The sequence below is a fragment of the Podarcis vaucheri genome (genome assembly GCF_965113315.1).
Source record: "Podarcis vaucheri genome assembly, chromosome: 5".
In the NCBI taxonomy this organism is placed as follows: domain Eukaryota; kingdom Metazoa; phylum Chordata; class Lepidosauria; order Squamata; family Lacertidae; genus Podarcis; species Podarcis vaucheri.
In genome coordinates, this window is record NC_138763.1 from 73,047,852 (window position 1) to 73,065,218 (window position 17,367).

General features: G+C 44.3%; 2 protein-coding genes across 2 annotated transcripts in view; one reads left to right on the top strand and one right to left on the bottom strand.

Moving 5' to 3' along the window:
- Positions 1-17,367, top strand: part of CDH23 (cadherin related 23) — a 402,434-nt gene that overhangs the window by 283,821 nt on the left and 101,246 nt on the right. The window contains exon 27 of the mRNA XM_082222023.1: positions 2,130-2,278. Within this exon, the coding sequence (XP_082078149.1) occupies positions 2,130-2,278 (149 nt within the window). The remainder of the gene's footprint in view (positions 1-2,129; positions 2,279-17,367) is intronic.
- LOC309533600 (uncharacterized protein C10orf105) lies at positions 6,342-14,214 on the bottom strand. The gene is made up of 3 exons (XM_082225093.1): positions 14,122-14,214; positions 13,868-13,976; positions 6,342-9,471 (listed from the first exon to the last, which is right to left on the bottom strand). The coding sequence occupies exons 1-3, from the start codon at positions 14,203-14,205 to the stop codon at positions 9,047-9,049; spliced, it is 618 nt and encodes a 205-aa protein (XP_082081219.1). The 5' UTR covers positions 14,206-14,214; the 3' UTR covers positions 6,342-9,046.

Below are 17,367 nucleotides of genomic sequence, written 5' to 3' on the forward strand. Positions count from 1 at the left end.
TGTAGCGCAAATTTATGAAAGACTTGACGTTATTTGAAATGGAATATAATTGGTAGGATTAAACATCTTTGTGGTATTAATAATTCTGCCGTTTCATATTAATGCTTCACTCAAGTTAATATACATCTTTCACAGGCTTTTCAAGAAAGCTGAAATAAAAAAAAAATCATAAAACAATTACAGTGAATTTGACATACATTCTAATCAAAGCAAAATAGAAATATCTGATGCAGGTGTTAAACAGACAAACCTACGCATTGTGTGTGCAATTTACAGTAAATCATATTTTAAATGCACACTAACTATGATGGAGCCAGATATGTATATATATTTTCAACAGCTAGTAGCACCATCCTTTGGCACCCTTATAAGTTGCACTCTTTGTGTGATAATATTTCATTGGCAGTGCAACTGGAAGATACCCTTGTTGGCCTTGTAGGTCTGGAATCTGGAACTGGGGAGACAGATGTTAGTCCCAGTCCCACATGAGAGTCCCTCGTTTCAGAACCTAGTCAGGCTTGACTCTTACAGACCTTTCAGAGTCTAGGAAGAAGAGAGGACACCCAGAGAAAGTTCAGAAGACGACCAAAATGATCAAGGATCTGAAACAGCTACCTCTATGAGAAAAAGTTACATTTAGAGCTTTTTAGTTTTTAAAAAATGGTGAATAATTGGGGGGGGAGCAGGACATGATAGAGGTATATAAAATTATGTTGGGGAGAGAGAAAGGGTTTAAAGAGAATGTCAGAAAAATTAGGGCAAATGAAAGGGTGTGTACTTCTTTACACAGCTGCAAATTGCTACCAGGCAATGTAATGATGGCCACCAATTTAAATGGCTTTAATAGGGTGTTAGATAAATTCATGAGGATAACGCTAGCCATGGCTCTGGTATACCTCTGAAAAATGGCTGTGCATCTCCATACTGGTTGCTGAGAATCACAAGTGGGGCAGGTACTGTTGTACTTACGTCCTGCTTGTGGACTTCCTATAAATGTTTTGGCTGACAACAGTGAGACCAGGGTGTTGGACTCGGTGGGCCTTTGGCCTGATACAGGGGGAGCTGCTCTTACCTTCTTACCTGGAACTGATAGAGTTTAAGGTGCCCCCCAGAAATTTGGACTCAGACAGAATGTGTGGAATGATTTGACAATGACCGCTCCCCACATCAAATGGGGACGCCTTTTGTGTGTCGCTCACAGCCCCCCGGATCCCAGTGTGACTCCTGGTAGCTCAGGCTGGCTTCATCCTCCCCAGGCTGGATACCTGGAGGTCTCCCCCTACTCAGCCAATCACCCAATCCTGCCTGGGGAGGCGTTGCCAGGGGATTGGCCAGGTAAGAGGAGGGACCGTCCTGCACACACAACAGAAGGTGAATCTTACCTGCAAAGCGGCAGTTGGCTCCAGAGCTCCTCCCCCCCCCTCAGTTAAGTCTTCTTTTGCAGGTTAACCTCTTCTCCACAGGTACGCAGGCGCTGCTACGTCAGAGTCACAGTTGAAGGGCCGGAAAGGCATTTTCCTGCATTGGCAGGTTTGCCTTCCCCGTAGCAAAACATCACAACTTTGGCAGTTTCAGGCCTTGGGCAGAATCCTTTAGTCTAGCTTCCTAAATGGGGGGGGAGGATGAAGCGGTGACCCACGCCCCCCTTGCAGCAGTGATACCAGGGTTCCCCGTTAAAGGGGTCTTGAGGGGAGGCATTGGCCCTGTGCCGAGAGGTTGTCATTGCTCTCCCCTCCAACGGCGGCAAAATGGCGGGCGGGCTCTCTGCTTGAACATATGTTCTCCAGAGCCACCCCAATCCCCACACATTCTGGGTAACCCTGAAGTCTCCCAGATCCCTGGCTGGGGACTGGGAAGGATAAACGCCCAATGCCTGAGCCAAGGTTTCCCTACATCTGAAACTTAATAAAGTTGTGGCCAAATTTAATCCCATAGCACATTGTCTTGAGTCATTATTCCTCTCTGGGGTTGGGGGGACTCCGCCTGTCCACCAAGGAAAAGAAGGAAGTACCTGGATTGCTTGCCCTTGCTTGCTTCTGGATTTGTTTGCATTCAGTCAACGCTCAGTCAGTAGACCTGCCTTTTTCCTAAACATTGGGAGATTAAGATGGACCACTTTTTTCTCACAGATAACGGTCCAACAGGCAAACGGAGGACTGGGACAGCTACTGTATATGTCACTGTGCTGGATGTGAATGACAACCGGCCCATCTTCCTTCAAAGCAGCTACGAAGCCACTGTTCCTGAAGACATCCCTGACTACAGCAGCATCGTACAGGCATGTAACTAAACTGTTTGTTCTCGGTAAGATCCGGTGGGCGCAGTGGAAGAAGAGAAGCAATAAGCCAGCCTGCTCTCTCTCTCTTTCTCTTTTCATCCTAGCTGTTACCTGGTGTCGCAGTAACGTGATACTAAGGCTAGGCCATATCTCATGTACCAGGGTTGTACTACTTTATGTGCTTTGCTGAATTTAGCAGTCACTTCCTCTGTTGTTGGAAAGTCTAAGAACAGAAAGCAGGGCAATTCATAAACAAGTGAGCAGCACCAAAAAGATCAAGAGGCTTTGAGTAGCAGATTTAATAACACCATTTCAAGAATAAAGAGGGGGAGCGAGAGGGTAGGGGGAGTCAGGCTCAAGGAGACACAATTCATTAGCTGGGCATCGGAAGTAACTGTGCTACAACATGGTAACCACAGAATGATTTCTTCTTAATGTGATGATGGAACACATCACTGGAGCTGCTGTACTGACCCAGCGAATGGTTTAAACAGAAGAGGGCTCCTAAACAGAGCTGCTTTCAGTGAGGCACAGGGCCTTTCTTGGTGAAATAGGTATGCTTTGCTAGTGTACAAAACAGCTTTAAATAATAAATTGGGATAGAAGAATTTGGAGTCTCATTTTGCTTCTTTTGTTTCCCTCTTTGAAGCTAGCCCTTCATGGGATGAATGGCAGTAGAGCTGGTAAATGAACGACTGCATTCCCAGATTTTCTTCAAAACCAAATATTTTTATTTTCTCTAGCGCAAACAGAGGGGTATTTCCAGCATGCTCTGAGTTGGCTTCTTGTTCCTTGAATTCCCCACTCTAGCCTGCCAAGAGGTATAGTGAGGTTGCAAGCTTTTGTTCCAAATCACATGGAAATTTTGCACAGCGGGAGGTCAGCTAACTTATATAAGAAATCTGGGGTAATGTTTTCGAGACTTCAGTTGACTGGGGACAGGAGGGGATTGCCTCCAAATACCCAGTGCTATTTTTCTAGAAAAAGAGGTGCAGGGACATCTCCCTTCTTCTCTTAGAATGGCAATGGTGTTCACCTGAGAGATGCTGGAGCTGAGCTCCGGTGAGCTCCAGCTGAAAAGGAAAAAAAGCCCTGTAAATAACCTAACCGCTAAATCTGAAAGTATCATAGGTGAAGGAATTGCTATGGTGGCCTTATGGAATATGAAGAATAATACACACCATAATGGAGAGAGAGAGAGTGAGTGAGTGAGTGAGTGAGTGAGTGAGTGAGTGAGTGAGCGAGCCCCCACACACACGTATACATGAGGTTTTTTGTTGTTGTTTAGTCGTTTGGTTGTGTCTGACTCTTCATGACACCATGGACCAGAGCACGCCAGGCACTCCTGTCTTCCACTGCCTCCCGCAGTTCATAACTTTTATATGCCTGTTGTCTTTGTCCATGGAGTTTTCTTGGCAAGGATACTGGAGTGGCTTGCCGGTTCCTGCTCCAGGCGGATCACGTTTAGTCAAAACTCTCCACTATGACCTGTCTATCTTGGGTGGCCCTGCACGGCATAGCTCATAGCTTCTCTGAGTTGTTGAAGCCCCTTCACCACGACAAGGCAGTGATCTCACCACATCTCTGTATTAGGGATTAGGTTGAGATTGTGCCTTGCCATAATTTAAACCAGCAGCCTGCCCGTTACACATTCTCTCTATATAGCATTGTGGCTCAGGCCTTCCTTCCACCACATCACTTGCTGCTCTCCACCACCACCACCCTACGCTTGTACTAGAGGAGGCAGCTGTGTTTTAACACGCAAAAGCAAACTCCTATGGGCCCTATGAGAGATGCTCTTGTTTCCTGGCAGGACCAGCCCCTGGCATCAAACCTGCGTAGATTGCAGATGAGTTTCTGATAACTTCAAAGTTCTCTTCCTCCTCCACCAAATAAAACTTGCAAGGCGGCTGTTTCATAATGTTGATTAGGCCCTTTTGATGGTTTTAAAATTAAAATATGTCAACGCATCAAAATATGATTTTGTATGGGAATGACATAAATGCTTCAAGATTTGCTTTTGTTTATGCAGTCACATTTCTGATTGTCTCTTGATATTAACATGAGAAACTGTGATAGGGAGCAAAGCAATAAGAAACAAAATTGAACAGAGTAGCCAAGTCTTACTGAAGAGACCACAATAAGATGCTGTTTCAAATAAAACGTACTACGGGAATGTCTGCAAGGGAAAGGAATTGGGTGCCTATGAGGGATCTCCTGTGAAACTCATTTTAATAAATTGGAGAGATTGCTTTTCTGACCAAAACGAAAGGAAAGTCAAAGGCATTAAAGTGAACATAAATGCTGTCACAAATCAAATTCGGGAAACAGACAATTTTTTTTAATTTTTAGTTTAAAATCAATTTTACAACTGAGTGAGTCAAGGGAGGTGTGCTCTGCCTTCATTTAAAGTTGTGTTTTGCCAGCTTATATCATAAATCTTCTTAAAGTGATTGGCACCATGAACTACTCATGTTCTGAACTGGGAATTTTCCTGTGGTTCAGATGCAAAAATGTCATGTCCTAAAGTGTTTAGGAAGAGGAGAGTGCTGCATTTAGGTGCCTAAATCTGATCTGCTAGTTGATATCCAGCCTCTTAAATATGCTGTGTGCTCAATATTAATAGCTCGGACGGAGTTAGTGTAACTTAGTGCCACCAAACTTTGCAACTTGTGCAGACATCTATGATTGGATCTCCCGTGGTATTTCTTTTTATTTCAGCTTTGCACCCATCCATTCCCACCCCCACACCCTTGATTTGGATTGGGAACCAGGAGGAGGGGAGGCTAATGCTTCCTCATTTACACCGATTCTCCAGCCCTCTCTCTTGCGCGCGCTCTCTCTCTCTCTCTCTCACACACACACACACACATTCAGAGCTGCGATTAGCCATGAAGGGGGAAATACGCAGCCACCATGGTTTCACTATTAGTTCCTCCTAATAGTAACTTAGGAACGCGGGTGGCGCTGTGGTCTAAACCACAGAGCCTAGGGCTTGCCGATCGGAAGGTCGGCGGTTCGAATCCCCACGGCGGGGTGAGCTCCCGTTGGTCAGCCCCTGCTCCTGCCAACCTAGCAATTTGAAAGCACTTCAAAGTGCAAGTAGATAAATAGGTACCGCTCCGGCGGGAAGGTAAACAGCGTTTCTGTGCACTGCTCTTGTTCGCCAGAAGTGGCTTAGTCATGCTGCCAGCTCCCTTGGCCAATAAAGCGATATGTCAGGAGAGTCAGTCACTGAATTAGGGTATCATGTGTCACTTGGTTCTTAGTGACTTAGCTGCCAGCCAGAAAATCCTTCCCCTTTAAACACACACACACACACACACACACACACACACACACACACACAACTGCATTTGAACAAGCTACTCCCTTGGAGCCTCAGCCCAACATGGGGCTAATAACAGTGATCTCACTTACTGGGTTGATTACAAAGTGCACCGACTATAATGTATGTAGAGCACCATGAATTGTATTCAGTGGTAGAATTGTTCCCCTTCCTTTCCTGCTCCTCAGCTTTCAAAAAAGCTTTGCCAGAGGACTGAGGTAGGAGGCTCCTGAACAGTGTGGGCTCTGTCAACGCAGAACTTCAGCACAAGGGAGGAACTGTCTCACATCGGGTGGAGGAACTTTGCATGAAATGGAGCTCCCTCGGGTGCAATGTTCCTTTGCCCATTTTCAGGGGATTCCCTAAGGGTTGGACTGCAGGACCCTTGGCGTCCCTTCCGACACTACAATTCTATGGTGCAGCAAGGACAGAGTGCATCAATCCCCTAGGAGAGGCTTCTTCTCGTGCAACCAATAGATGCAACCCTATGGAATTCCAGATATTAATTTAAAGCAGCGTTCATCATTGACACTACAAATGGGCTTCGTTGCACTGTGCAGCTACTTCTCACTTCACAAGCTGCTTTGAATTTCAGAAGTGCACAAGCTCCTCTAGAGTCTCTACAAATGCATTCACAAATATGTTTGGGTGGCCTTTACTGCTTATTTATTTAAATAATCCCCAACCCCAGCAGGTGCTAGTGTAATTTATTATTATTATTATTATTACATGAGTGTCTGTGGCAGAGTGTTGTATATCTACAGTCATTAAACCGAGAACAAAAATGGGGAAAGTGCAGTCATATCATTTAACACACACCTGTTTTAGAAAGTAGGTCGACTGAAAGCATACATTGCTGTATACACTCAAACATTACAGAATTGTATTGGAGGGCCTTTCAGATATAAGGCTCCAATCTGAGAAGACGCTATATGAACTAAATAATCCACTACAAAGCGTCTCTCTCTTCCCACACACACACACACAAAAGACCCCCTTCAAATGTACACCTTTTATTCCCATTTACTCCAGTAGATCCACTCGGTTGTAAAGTTTCAGCTTCCAATAAATGTCGTCACACTTTTATGATGTCTAGATGGTTAGTGCCCCATGCAGGATGTTTCACAATCTATTATGCAGGTGGAGCTTTTCTTTTCTTAGCCCTTCAAGTTACAAAACAATGGTTATAATTCAGATATGGCACTTGGGCCCACTGAAAGTTAGGTAACTTTTAAGTGCTTCGTCGTCCAGTTGTGAGACTGGTGTTAATGGATCTTGGGCAAATTGAACTGTGCCTGGATTGCAATATTTCAAAATAAATAACTTGCATGGCATGCCAAAGCTATTCTCCCTAACTTTCTTTCGCCTGTTCCACATGTTCCATCTATTTCAATAAGAGGTACAACTAATAGGCAGTTAGCAAATCATTTCCCAGTATTACCATATAGATAGCCAAGATACCAGCAAAACAGACCTTTAAAAAAAACTAGCTTCCCACTTTTTAAACATTTATGTGTTTATTTAATGAAATGTGTATACTCCTTAACTGTCAAAATCTCTAAGTGGTTTTCATTAAACATGTTGTGATCTTCCCGTTCTTTTTTCTTTTTTCATTTTCTACTTCAAAGAGCCTAAGAAAGATTACTGTAAGAAACTGCCACTTTAAAAAAAAATATATCCAAGGTTTTCAAAAGTTTTCATATTATATTGCCATTTCCCCTTAACCCACCCAGTCCCCAACTTCACCTGCTGATTTGCATGTGTGGGTTTAGTTGCTGAACTCTATGAAAGAAGAGCAGATGGGGAAAGAGTTGCAGGAACTGCGGGTTAAAAATGGCGGGCCACTGAAATGGCAAGCACCCCACCTTCCTTTCTCCAAACCACCCCCTCCTGAAGCTGCCGTTCTCCCTAAAAGAAGCAGTTATCAGAGTTTTCTTGCATACACGTCCATGCACCGTACTGTGAATGAAACTTCCTGCTCTGCTGCGTGGTGAAATGGTGACGATCAAACATTTGCTTGCTTGCCTCCTAGCTATCACACCATCAACCACTCAGAAACCATCAGATTACACTTGATTGGTGGCAGACCCATTTGTTTAAACTGCAGTCTTCCCTAGTCATATATAGAAAATGGGGTGGTGAGGCCAAGGTGTAGAGCCAAGAGGGGGCTAAATCCTCCTCCCACCAAGGCTCCTTCCCTGCAGTCTTTCCCTTCAGGCACTTCCATCCAAATGTATACTTGTTTCCGGTTTCATTGGGCATCCTCTTTAGCGGAAGTAGCCTTATCCCAAGTCAAACCACTGGCCCATTTAGCTCAATATTATTTCCAATGTCCGGTGGCAGCACTTAAATGGTGGTCTTCCCCAGCCCTGACTGGAGATACCAGGGACTGAACCTGGGACTCTTTGAGTGCCAAACTGTGTGTTCTGCCACTGAGCTGTGGCCCTTCCCGTGAATGGCAAGACTTTTGTGAGGCCATTGTACCACCCAAGCACTGAAAATCTGCACCCTGATAACTATTATACTCCTTCCCCTGCCTGAAATTGTTGCATTTGTTAATGCTGTATGCGGTGTGGATGCACCAGCTTCTCCTATGGATGTTACCTGTGGCATTCATCATGTTTATTTATTACTGTTCTGCTGTCACAGAACCTTTTGCCATTATAATTTAGGCTTCTTCTTTTTTCTTTGCTGTGTACTCCCCTGCTGTCCAATTTCTATAAATCTTTTGTTAAAAAGTGATAAAGAGCAGAAGTTCACCTGCAGTTTTGTAAATCCTTAAAATCTCTAGCTCTTAAGTGGCTGTGCCTCGTCTTGCAATTTAACTCCCAGGTTTTTGGAAAAAGTGAAAATCCCAATAGAATATTGTGCTGCTCCTAAAAAGCAACTTACCACAGCATCGTCCTGTGGCTAACTTAAATGTGTGATAATGCAATGTGCTTGTTCATGAAGGCCTTCAGATACAATTGAGTGGCCCTCAGCTTCATCCAGCTAGTTTTGGCTAAAGCTCTGGAATCAAAGTGAACGTTGCCAATGAGTCATTGCTGGCACATCTCAAGAGAACCATATCCACTTTCATTCATCTGGCAAGTGAACTGTGAGTCTTTCTCTTGTCTTTGGCAAACCTTTCTGCTGTCATAGAATTAAAGAGTTTGGGGAGCAAATGACCATAGACACAAATGGAACCAGGATGATTTGGAGTGCCTCATCTCCTTTAAAAAAGTTTCTTCAACTTTACAATATATTTTAAACATATATCAAGCAGGCACTGCAAGTGTTTGCTTCTATCCCTTTTCCATAGTTAGGTATGTAATGGCCACTGTGCTTCTCCAATTCTCCCATCCTTGTTGCTCCGTGATTCTCCGAAAGAGCTTAGACTATATCTGAGGTCAGTTAACAATGTGCGGGATGCAGCTGAATCACGGAAGGTAATGGATGAGTCACAATTCAGTTGACTCCATGATGTTCCAGCCCTGGATTACAGGTGCTTTTATCGAACAAGTTTCGTGGACTTGGGAAATGGGCCGGCTGCGCTTGACGCTGCGTATGGAATGCCTTAGTGACCCTAGACGTTTCCATAGCCTGAGCTGCGGCTCACTGGCATTCTCAGGGTGGTACGGCATACATTCGTGCGGCCCATAGAAAGATTGATCTAGAGCTGCTGGCTTGCACAGAGTGATAAAGATGAGGCAGGTAGCCAGGAGGAGGAAGATGCAGATGAGACCGATGATGATAGGCAAGGAGTCGGGCTTCTCCCCAGTCGGCTCAGGGCTTAGAGGGACCAGCTCAGTGGTGGCATTGAGAAATGCAAGTACCCTGGCGGTTGGAGAGGTCTCGTTGGCAGCAGGCGTTGTGCTCATCTTTCCTACAAGACACAGCAACAAGAGTGGAGTCAGAGAACTGGAATCACTGGCAAATTGTGAGAGAAGAACCAGCTGCCTTCTGTGTGTAAAACCGTCAAGGATAACAACAAAAACCCCCAAACCCTAATTATAAATAAACGGACTCAGTTCAGTGGTCCCACGCTTCCACTGGCAGAACTTTGCTTAGAATCCACCAGTCCTTCCTCTAGTAGAGATGGATCTGCAGATTCCTCAAGTGCTTTTGCCTGGCTGGAAAGTGTCCTTGAACTGTCACAATGCCTTCTGCTTGCCCAGATGGGGAGGTTTGTGTGTTGCGTGGTTGAAATGTAGCTTGACATGCAAAGGGTGTAAGAGTCATAATCCCTGTGCTTTTGCCTCTGGCCCCATCCACCACCAGAACTTGGCTGCTGGAAAGGAATTATGCAAGGGAATTCAGCCTTGTTCTGCAAAAGCTTCTTCACCCCTGGTATATATCCCATAGCTGGGATGGCTAGCCCAGATCCAGCCCACCAAGCTGCAGGAAGTGGCCTGTCAGACCCTGAAGCATTATTTCACAATATCAGCACTGTGGTTCCCAGCATTGAGATGGAGCGGTCTTTCTTCCCCCATATGCACATTTCAGCAGTGGAGTGAAAACATTACATTTTTTAACTCTCCGCATACCTCTCTGTGCAGAGTAAAAGGTACCATTTGCCCCCACCTCACTCCAGCCTTGCCTTCTATTTCATTGCACTTCTTAGACTATTAACAAACAATGAAATTTAATCATAATAATTTCCCCAAAGAGGTCCATCCCTACCTTGCAACCATCGGTATGTCTTCCTGTCTGACTGTTTCCAGACTCAGTTCAGCAAACAGGAGCTATGGCATAATTCTACTGAGCTCTCACAATGCCAAAGCAGCAGGGGAAAATAAGGAGTAAATAAGAGTTGGTCCTAGAACACTGCAGTGCCCCCTCACAGAAATATGGGCTTTGGAATGGATATTTAATTGTCTGGTACTATCCCTGCTGTGGTCAAGATTACAGAGAGGGCTTCCCTAAATGTCAGGCCTAGTGTGATTAATTTTTTGCCTACACAGAGGGAGGAGGCACTGGGAGGACTGAGCAAATAAGTACATGGCATTGGTCTTTACAGAGCACAGAAAACAAAACAAAACAAACCCTTAGGCTAGCCTTTGGAAACAATTTGCTGAAGACGTTTCCTAAGATCTCAACATTAGCATGCACGCCCTGCTCCATTATGTCCAAATTAACATTCCCTCGGACACTCACCCTGCCCACCAAACATTTGCTTGTTTTGGACAAAGAGTTCAAACATGCAGGGCATATTTATTTGGAGAAATTGGGGGGGGGGGAGATAAGTAAAAACATACAGATGACTTTGCTGCTTTGTAGTAATCAGGCTCTTGCTGGTAAGAGGGATCCAGGGAATCTCACTCCATAGCTATATTCAAATAAAAACAAAAAGTTGGGAGATCCAGTTCCTGATCTTGCACGTGTGGTTTGGCCTCTGATTGGCTCTGGAGAACTAAATGTCTATTCTGCACTTACAGGCACAGCATAGACTGCTGATGGGACTTTATTTCCTGTTATCACACCTTCAGAGGGTGGCTGTAACCAATAGGTGCTTGCTCACCCTGTGGACCACCCCAGCCATTTGGAAAGTTCTGCGTTGCATGGGGCTGGACTAGAGGATCCTCAGGGTCCCTTCCAACTCTGCATTTGTATGATCCTATGACCTGTTACCCTGTTCCAGAATTCTTTCTTTAAAAAACAACAACATCTGGGCTGATTTTAAAATGTCACTGAACTTGTATCCACAGTAAAACTGGAGTGAATTTTGAAGTTTGTGGCAAAACACAGAAACAAAAATAGAAACAGCATTATAAAAATGGTCAGGGAGCTTAACCGTACATTTTTATGGCCCTACAAGCTGCGGAATAAGTGACCATGTCCTTTGAAGATCATTTCAAGTGTTGTCGTACACAACCAACTTCCTTTTTATGCCATTTGCCCCCCCCCTTTAGATCAGCCATGAAGATACAGAACAGATACTTGCATACTTTGATATACGTTAATATATCCAAATGGGTGCTGTCTTTGAATTCTTTTTGAGATAAGCAGCGGCTTTTGTTGTTCCTGACAGAACAGCAGTTTGCACAGGTACCTGAGCAAGTGCATATGGCAGATCCTTAACTTTTGGATAGCTGATTTTATGCATAGGATTTGGCTTTCAGCAAGCGTTGACAAGCTCTGGGAAAAAACAAAACTCGTCAATGCATGCTAAGCACCAAATCTTGTTTCTAGTATTTATTGGCATCCAGTATTTATTGGTGGTTTTGGGGGGATTGGTCCATGCTTCTTCCAAGCCCAGTCTCCCCACACCCCTGGATCCTTTAAGTGGAACAGCCTCTGCAGCTTTAGACAGGTGAATCCTCTGAGACCAGTTTCTTCCCCTTTTACCAGTGATGTTTTCACAACCCTGATATAAAATTACAGTGGAACCTCTGGATGCGAACGGGATCTGTTCCAGAGCTCCATTTGCATCCTGAGTAGAATGCAACATGCTTCTGCACATCTGCGCATGCGTGGGTCACGTTTCGCCACTTCTGCGCATGGCATGCGTGTGATGTCATTTTGAGCATCTGCACATGCGCAAGCGGCGAACCCCTGAAGTAACGCGTTCCGTTACTTTTGGGTCGCTGCAGAGCATAACCTGAAAACACTCAACCTGAAGCATATTTAACCCGAGGTATGATTGTAGCAATAACAATCTAAGAAATAATAGTCTTCTAGAGTTCCGCTAGATGATCCATGTTAGACAGTTCTTTTGTCTGCAAAACAGATACTTGTCTCATGGGGGGGAATACTTTTAAAATCTGAGGGTGAGAAGGGCTGCATACTTGTTCCTTGATTATTGGATAATATTTGCTTGTGATTAGCAATACTGATGGATATGGATATTGGCAGTGCAGTTTTGAAAGGCTGTACAGCTGGAAGCGGCAACCATATGCTAAAGTTGCTTTATACACTAACAACTTTAAAACCTTTTACAGTTGCAACTTTCGAAACATGTTCACAGGGCTTTCTCTCCCCAACCCTACTGTCTGCAAACCCAATTTTACTAGTGTATAAAAGCACCACACACACACCCCTGTATTTTTTTTTTTTTAAATCCAGTCAATAATCCTGTAATATTCTATAATGGAATCATCTTCTGGAATACTTACATTCAACAGTGCCTTATTTAGTATGACAAAGAAATATGGCAAATTGCCAGTCTTGAGGTTCAATGTGCTCTATTCTCATTCAGTTCCCCTGTGATGCTGTATCAAGCTGTCATTCTGCTTGTTCATGGCACTTGCAGATCACTTCTTAAGACCATTTATCTTACTTAAATGTCACTTCAACACTGAGTCTCCTTCCTCCCCTGGAAAAGTTTTCCTCTCCTAGGCGATCTGTTTTCTGTATGCATTTATTCCCACCAGAACTCTTGCTTGCTGTCTCTGGTGGCATTTATTTTCAGCAAGCTCACTTGCTGCATAAACTGAATTGGACCCAAGAATTTCAAGGTATTTGGTAACCGATGCACATAGAAGAGCCCCAACATATTTTGTGAGTTTGCCTATTGACAGAAAGAATGCAAATAACAAATCTTCTATACTCCACCATCCCCTCTCAGTGCTTTTTTTCCTGCAGAATAATAATGATCAGATTTAAGACAAGCAATTGCCTTTCCCCTGAGAGGATGAAAAGAGAAGGGAAGCTAAAAACTAATGCCTAATTTTAGAAGAGACATGTGAACAGATATATATATATATATATATGATATCCACCATACACTTTCAATATCTATGTCAAGTAAAAGTAAATGGAGACACAAAGGCTTGTTTCAGCTCGATGAGATGCATTTCAAATTCACACGTGACATCACAAAACATGCTCCAGCCATTTTCTGGCCACTTGCTTACAAGTTATATATATCAGAAGTGGTGGTAATGTACAGCAAACTTCTTTGAAGCATGTCAGGAGGTCTTGCACGGTCTGTGCTTTCCCTTGTTTCATGCGACATGCATTTTAAGACACTTACACGTGTCTGTTCCTTCCCAAAGTAATTTGTGAAGCGGCCCTCACTTGAGCAGCGCTCGCTGATTTACCCTGCTATTCATCCCAGACAAATTTCACATCTTTCCCCTGAGTGGAAGCCTCAGTCTCACTCACACTTCTTCAGAAAGAATTCTCTGAGGTCAAAATAGCAAAGGTGGAACAGACAAATGGAGTGGCTTCTCTTTTAATGCACCAACCTTTTCCTTGGAAGATATTCCTGGAGGGAAACTGCATCACCCTAGCTGCAGGAAAACTTTTGGGCCCTGGCTATATTTCTAAGACAATTTTACCTTTTTTTTTTGCTTCCTGCCCTCCTCCAGCTTTTAAGGGGGATTTCTTCTTCTGTTCTTCATCCCCTGGGCTCTTGTGTAGCCTCTGTTGTCTTCCAGCCCCTGACAACTTGGGGGAGGGGTAAAGGGAACATGGGGCAGGCAGAGGATAGGGGGATGGAGGGAACAGAAACAAAGGAACTTAGATGTAGCAGCAAACACTAGGCAGCTAGTGACTATGCAGAGGAGCAGGCCTTTGAGCATCGAACACTTACATTCTTGATGGACATGGAAGCAACAACTTTTGAGATAGGAAGCTGTCGTGAACTGTGATTCTTTATCTCTAGCAGCTGTTCCATCCCCTGCTGAAAGTTGGAATGGTACAGTCTGGCCACTGGCTTCTATTCATTGAATGCCAGCCTTCAAGTTACTCCTCTGTTGATCTGGGACCAACAATTGGGGGGAGGGTGGGGGAGAGAGAGGAGGAGGGACTCTGGCATGCAGTTCTTGCCCGTCTTCAGCTCTCCAACTTTCTCCCCACTCCTGTTTATTACTTTGCCCGCATCTTTTGTCTTCAATGTCATACTTTAAAGATCTTACATTTAATGTAGTATCCCCTCTGTTTCTAGAGTTACCTCCTTTCTGTTTTGTTTTTTTTAATGGTCTGGTCCTGGCCCTGCTCAAATAATCTTGGAGGAAAGGAGAGAGAGAGAGAGAGAGAGAGAGAGAGAGAGAGAGAGAGAGAGAGATAGAGATGGTGGGGAGGCAGCATGGAGAGAAATCTCTGGAGCAGTGGTTGCAGAGTCAGGCACATAGGGGGAAATGGAAGCATTTGGAGACAGATGTTTGAGGACGAAGAAAGAGAAAGTTAGTAGGCAGACAGAAAGCAAACTTGGATGTCCTTCTTGATATTTCACAAGGTTGGTGGAAACAGACGCACAGGTTCCCTAAGGTGCAGAAGGTATCAGTGGCTCTGTACGTGCTCCCAGTTTTTCACATCCTGATCTCAATCTGCAGAGTAAGCAATCATGAGCTGCTGAGCCATGAATGGATGGTAAGGATTCCTGGTGCTGTCTATAGTGGCTAGGGTACTTTGGTAGCAAGAGAAGGCAGGCTACAGACAAGAGCTAGACTGGTACCACACTGGAGCATGGTGAATTGCAAGACTTTTGAGCATGTCTTGCATGACATATGCTAGACAGGGTCACCATGTCAGCATAAGAAAGAGCTGTATACCTGTACCACCATTATTGTACCTGCCTGGGCTTTCAGAGTGCATTAGCACATGCATTGTAGCACACTGTCTCCAGACTATAACTATTATTATTACTATTATTATTAATAATACCCCACCCATCTGGCTGGGTTTCTCCAGTCACTCTGGACAGCTCACAGCATATATTAGAACATTCTAAAACATTAAACATTAAAAACTTCCCTAAACAGGGCTGCTTTCAGATGTCTTCTAAAAGTCAGGTAGTTGTTTATTTCCTTGACATCTGATGCAAGGGCGTTCCACAGGGCAGGCGCCACTACCAAGAAGGCCCTCTGTCTGGCTCCCTGTAACCTTCTTGCAGTGAGGGACCAGCAGAAGGCCCTCGGCACTGGACCTCTGTGTCCAGGCTGAATGATGGAGGTGGAGACGCTTCTACAGGTATACTGGGCCAAGGCCATTTAGGGCTATAAAGGTCAGCACCAACACTTTGAATTGTGCTCAGAAACGCACTAAGAGCAAATGAAGATCCTTTAGGACTGGTGTTATGTGGTCCTGGCGGCCACTCCCAGTCACCAGTCTAGCTGACGCATTCTGGATTAGTTGTAGTTTCCGGGTCACCATTCAAAGGTAGCCCCATGTAGAGCACATTGCAGTAGTCCAGGCGGGAGATAACCTCTTTGCCATCGCTATCACCACTTGGTAGGCTTGACGTTGAACTCTAACCTGTGTTCGGTCCGATTCAGAATGAGTTTTCCTTTACCAGCACTCTGGCCGTCTCAGCAATTGTTTCATCGCCCTCAGCTCTGGGGAAAACCACAGGGCCGTCCGGGCTCCATTCAGTTGGAGAGGGCACTTTGGAGCCAGACAGTCAATAGCCCTGGTTAACTCCGCATTCCAGCAAGCCACCAGGGAATTAACTGAAAGGCCATCAACATGGGATAAAACACCCCCCACCACTCTTTGGAAACCATTTGGATCCATTAAGTGGTGGGGATGGACCATCCAAATTGGTCCCAGCTCCCTGCAGAGGGGAAGGGTCACAGAGTCCAGTTGCACCAGGAAGTGATCTGACCATGGCACTTCTTTTGTTTCATGTTTACTTAGTGTCAGATCACCCATGTCCATCGAGGTGAACACCAGGTCTAAGGCATGTCCGTGGCTATGAGTTGGGCCAAACTTATTCAGGGACAGCCCCATGGAGGCTAGGATTGTAAAGCCTGCTAGACACATCAGAAATATTTATTTCAGTTCATCTTAAACCAAACAGTCAACAATAAACATGAAACCAGGGTTGTAATTGTTAATCACTACTTCATTGTTTATTATCCTGAAAGCTGACCATTTAATTATATAAAGTATCTCTTGTGCATTTTGCTGTTTAAAATTGAATGCATTTTTGTACTGAATCAGCCCTCACAATGCCACCATGGAGTTACCATAGGCCTATAACTGAGTTGTGGAAATGTGGTTTGAATTGCTGCTATTTAGGATCACTTTGCACCTTTCAGCACCTGATGGTAAGGAAAAATTGCACCTTCTCAGCTTCCGCCTGTGGTGGATGAGGGAAATAAAACCTAATGGACCTTGATGAACTCAGTACTGAGAAGTTTTTGGCATACATCTAAAATAGACAAATACAAAGTCTTTAACAAGGTACCACCATTGTAGCCTTTGCAGTCACTGAGATTTCTGCTGGCCATATCTGTGATCATGTTCAGGATTGCTGGTGACTGCATAGAGATTCAGGGCTGGTCAGTATTGTTTAAATGGGGGGGTGTCTGTCACTTACATTGAGCCAGATGTTAAGGCTTAGAATTTCAGATTTCTCTCATTTGACATGCTGGAATTTCAACCTACACACACATACACACACACACAGTCTCCCTACCAAAAATCCAAACTTTCTAAAGTAATAAAAAAAAATCCAGCAGAGGGCACAAATGTACTTCACCCTTTTAGAAGACTCTCTTGTCATTCCTTTAAAAAATCCTCTGCCGTGTTAATAAATAGTGTTCTTATTTTCCCCTAGCTTTTTAAGAAATATATGTGATATGCTTGTAGGAGAGGCTGCCTACAGCAAGTGTCTTATTCTTTGGACTCATATAAATGACTCCAGTGTCACCAGTGATGCTTTGAAGGAAGAAGTCCCTTGCGATAAGCAATAAGAACGCCAGAGGGTACCATTGCGTTGTGTTTCTTTTAGTATCAAGTGATATTCCATTATATACACACACCATGGAATTATTTGAAATATGCAATATCTCAAGTTCTGAGCCAGTTTCTGACAGTGATTGCTGGCTGTAGT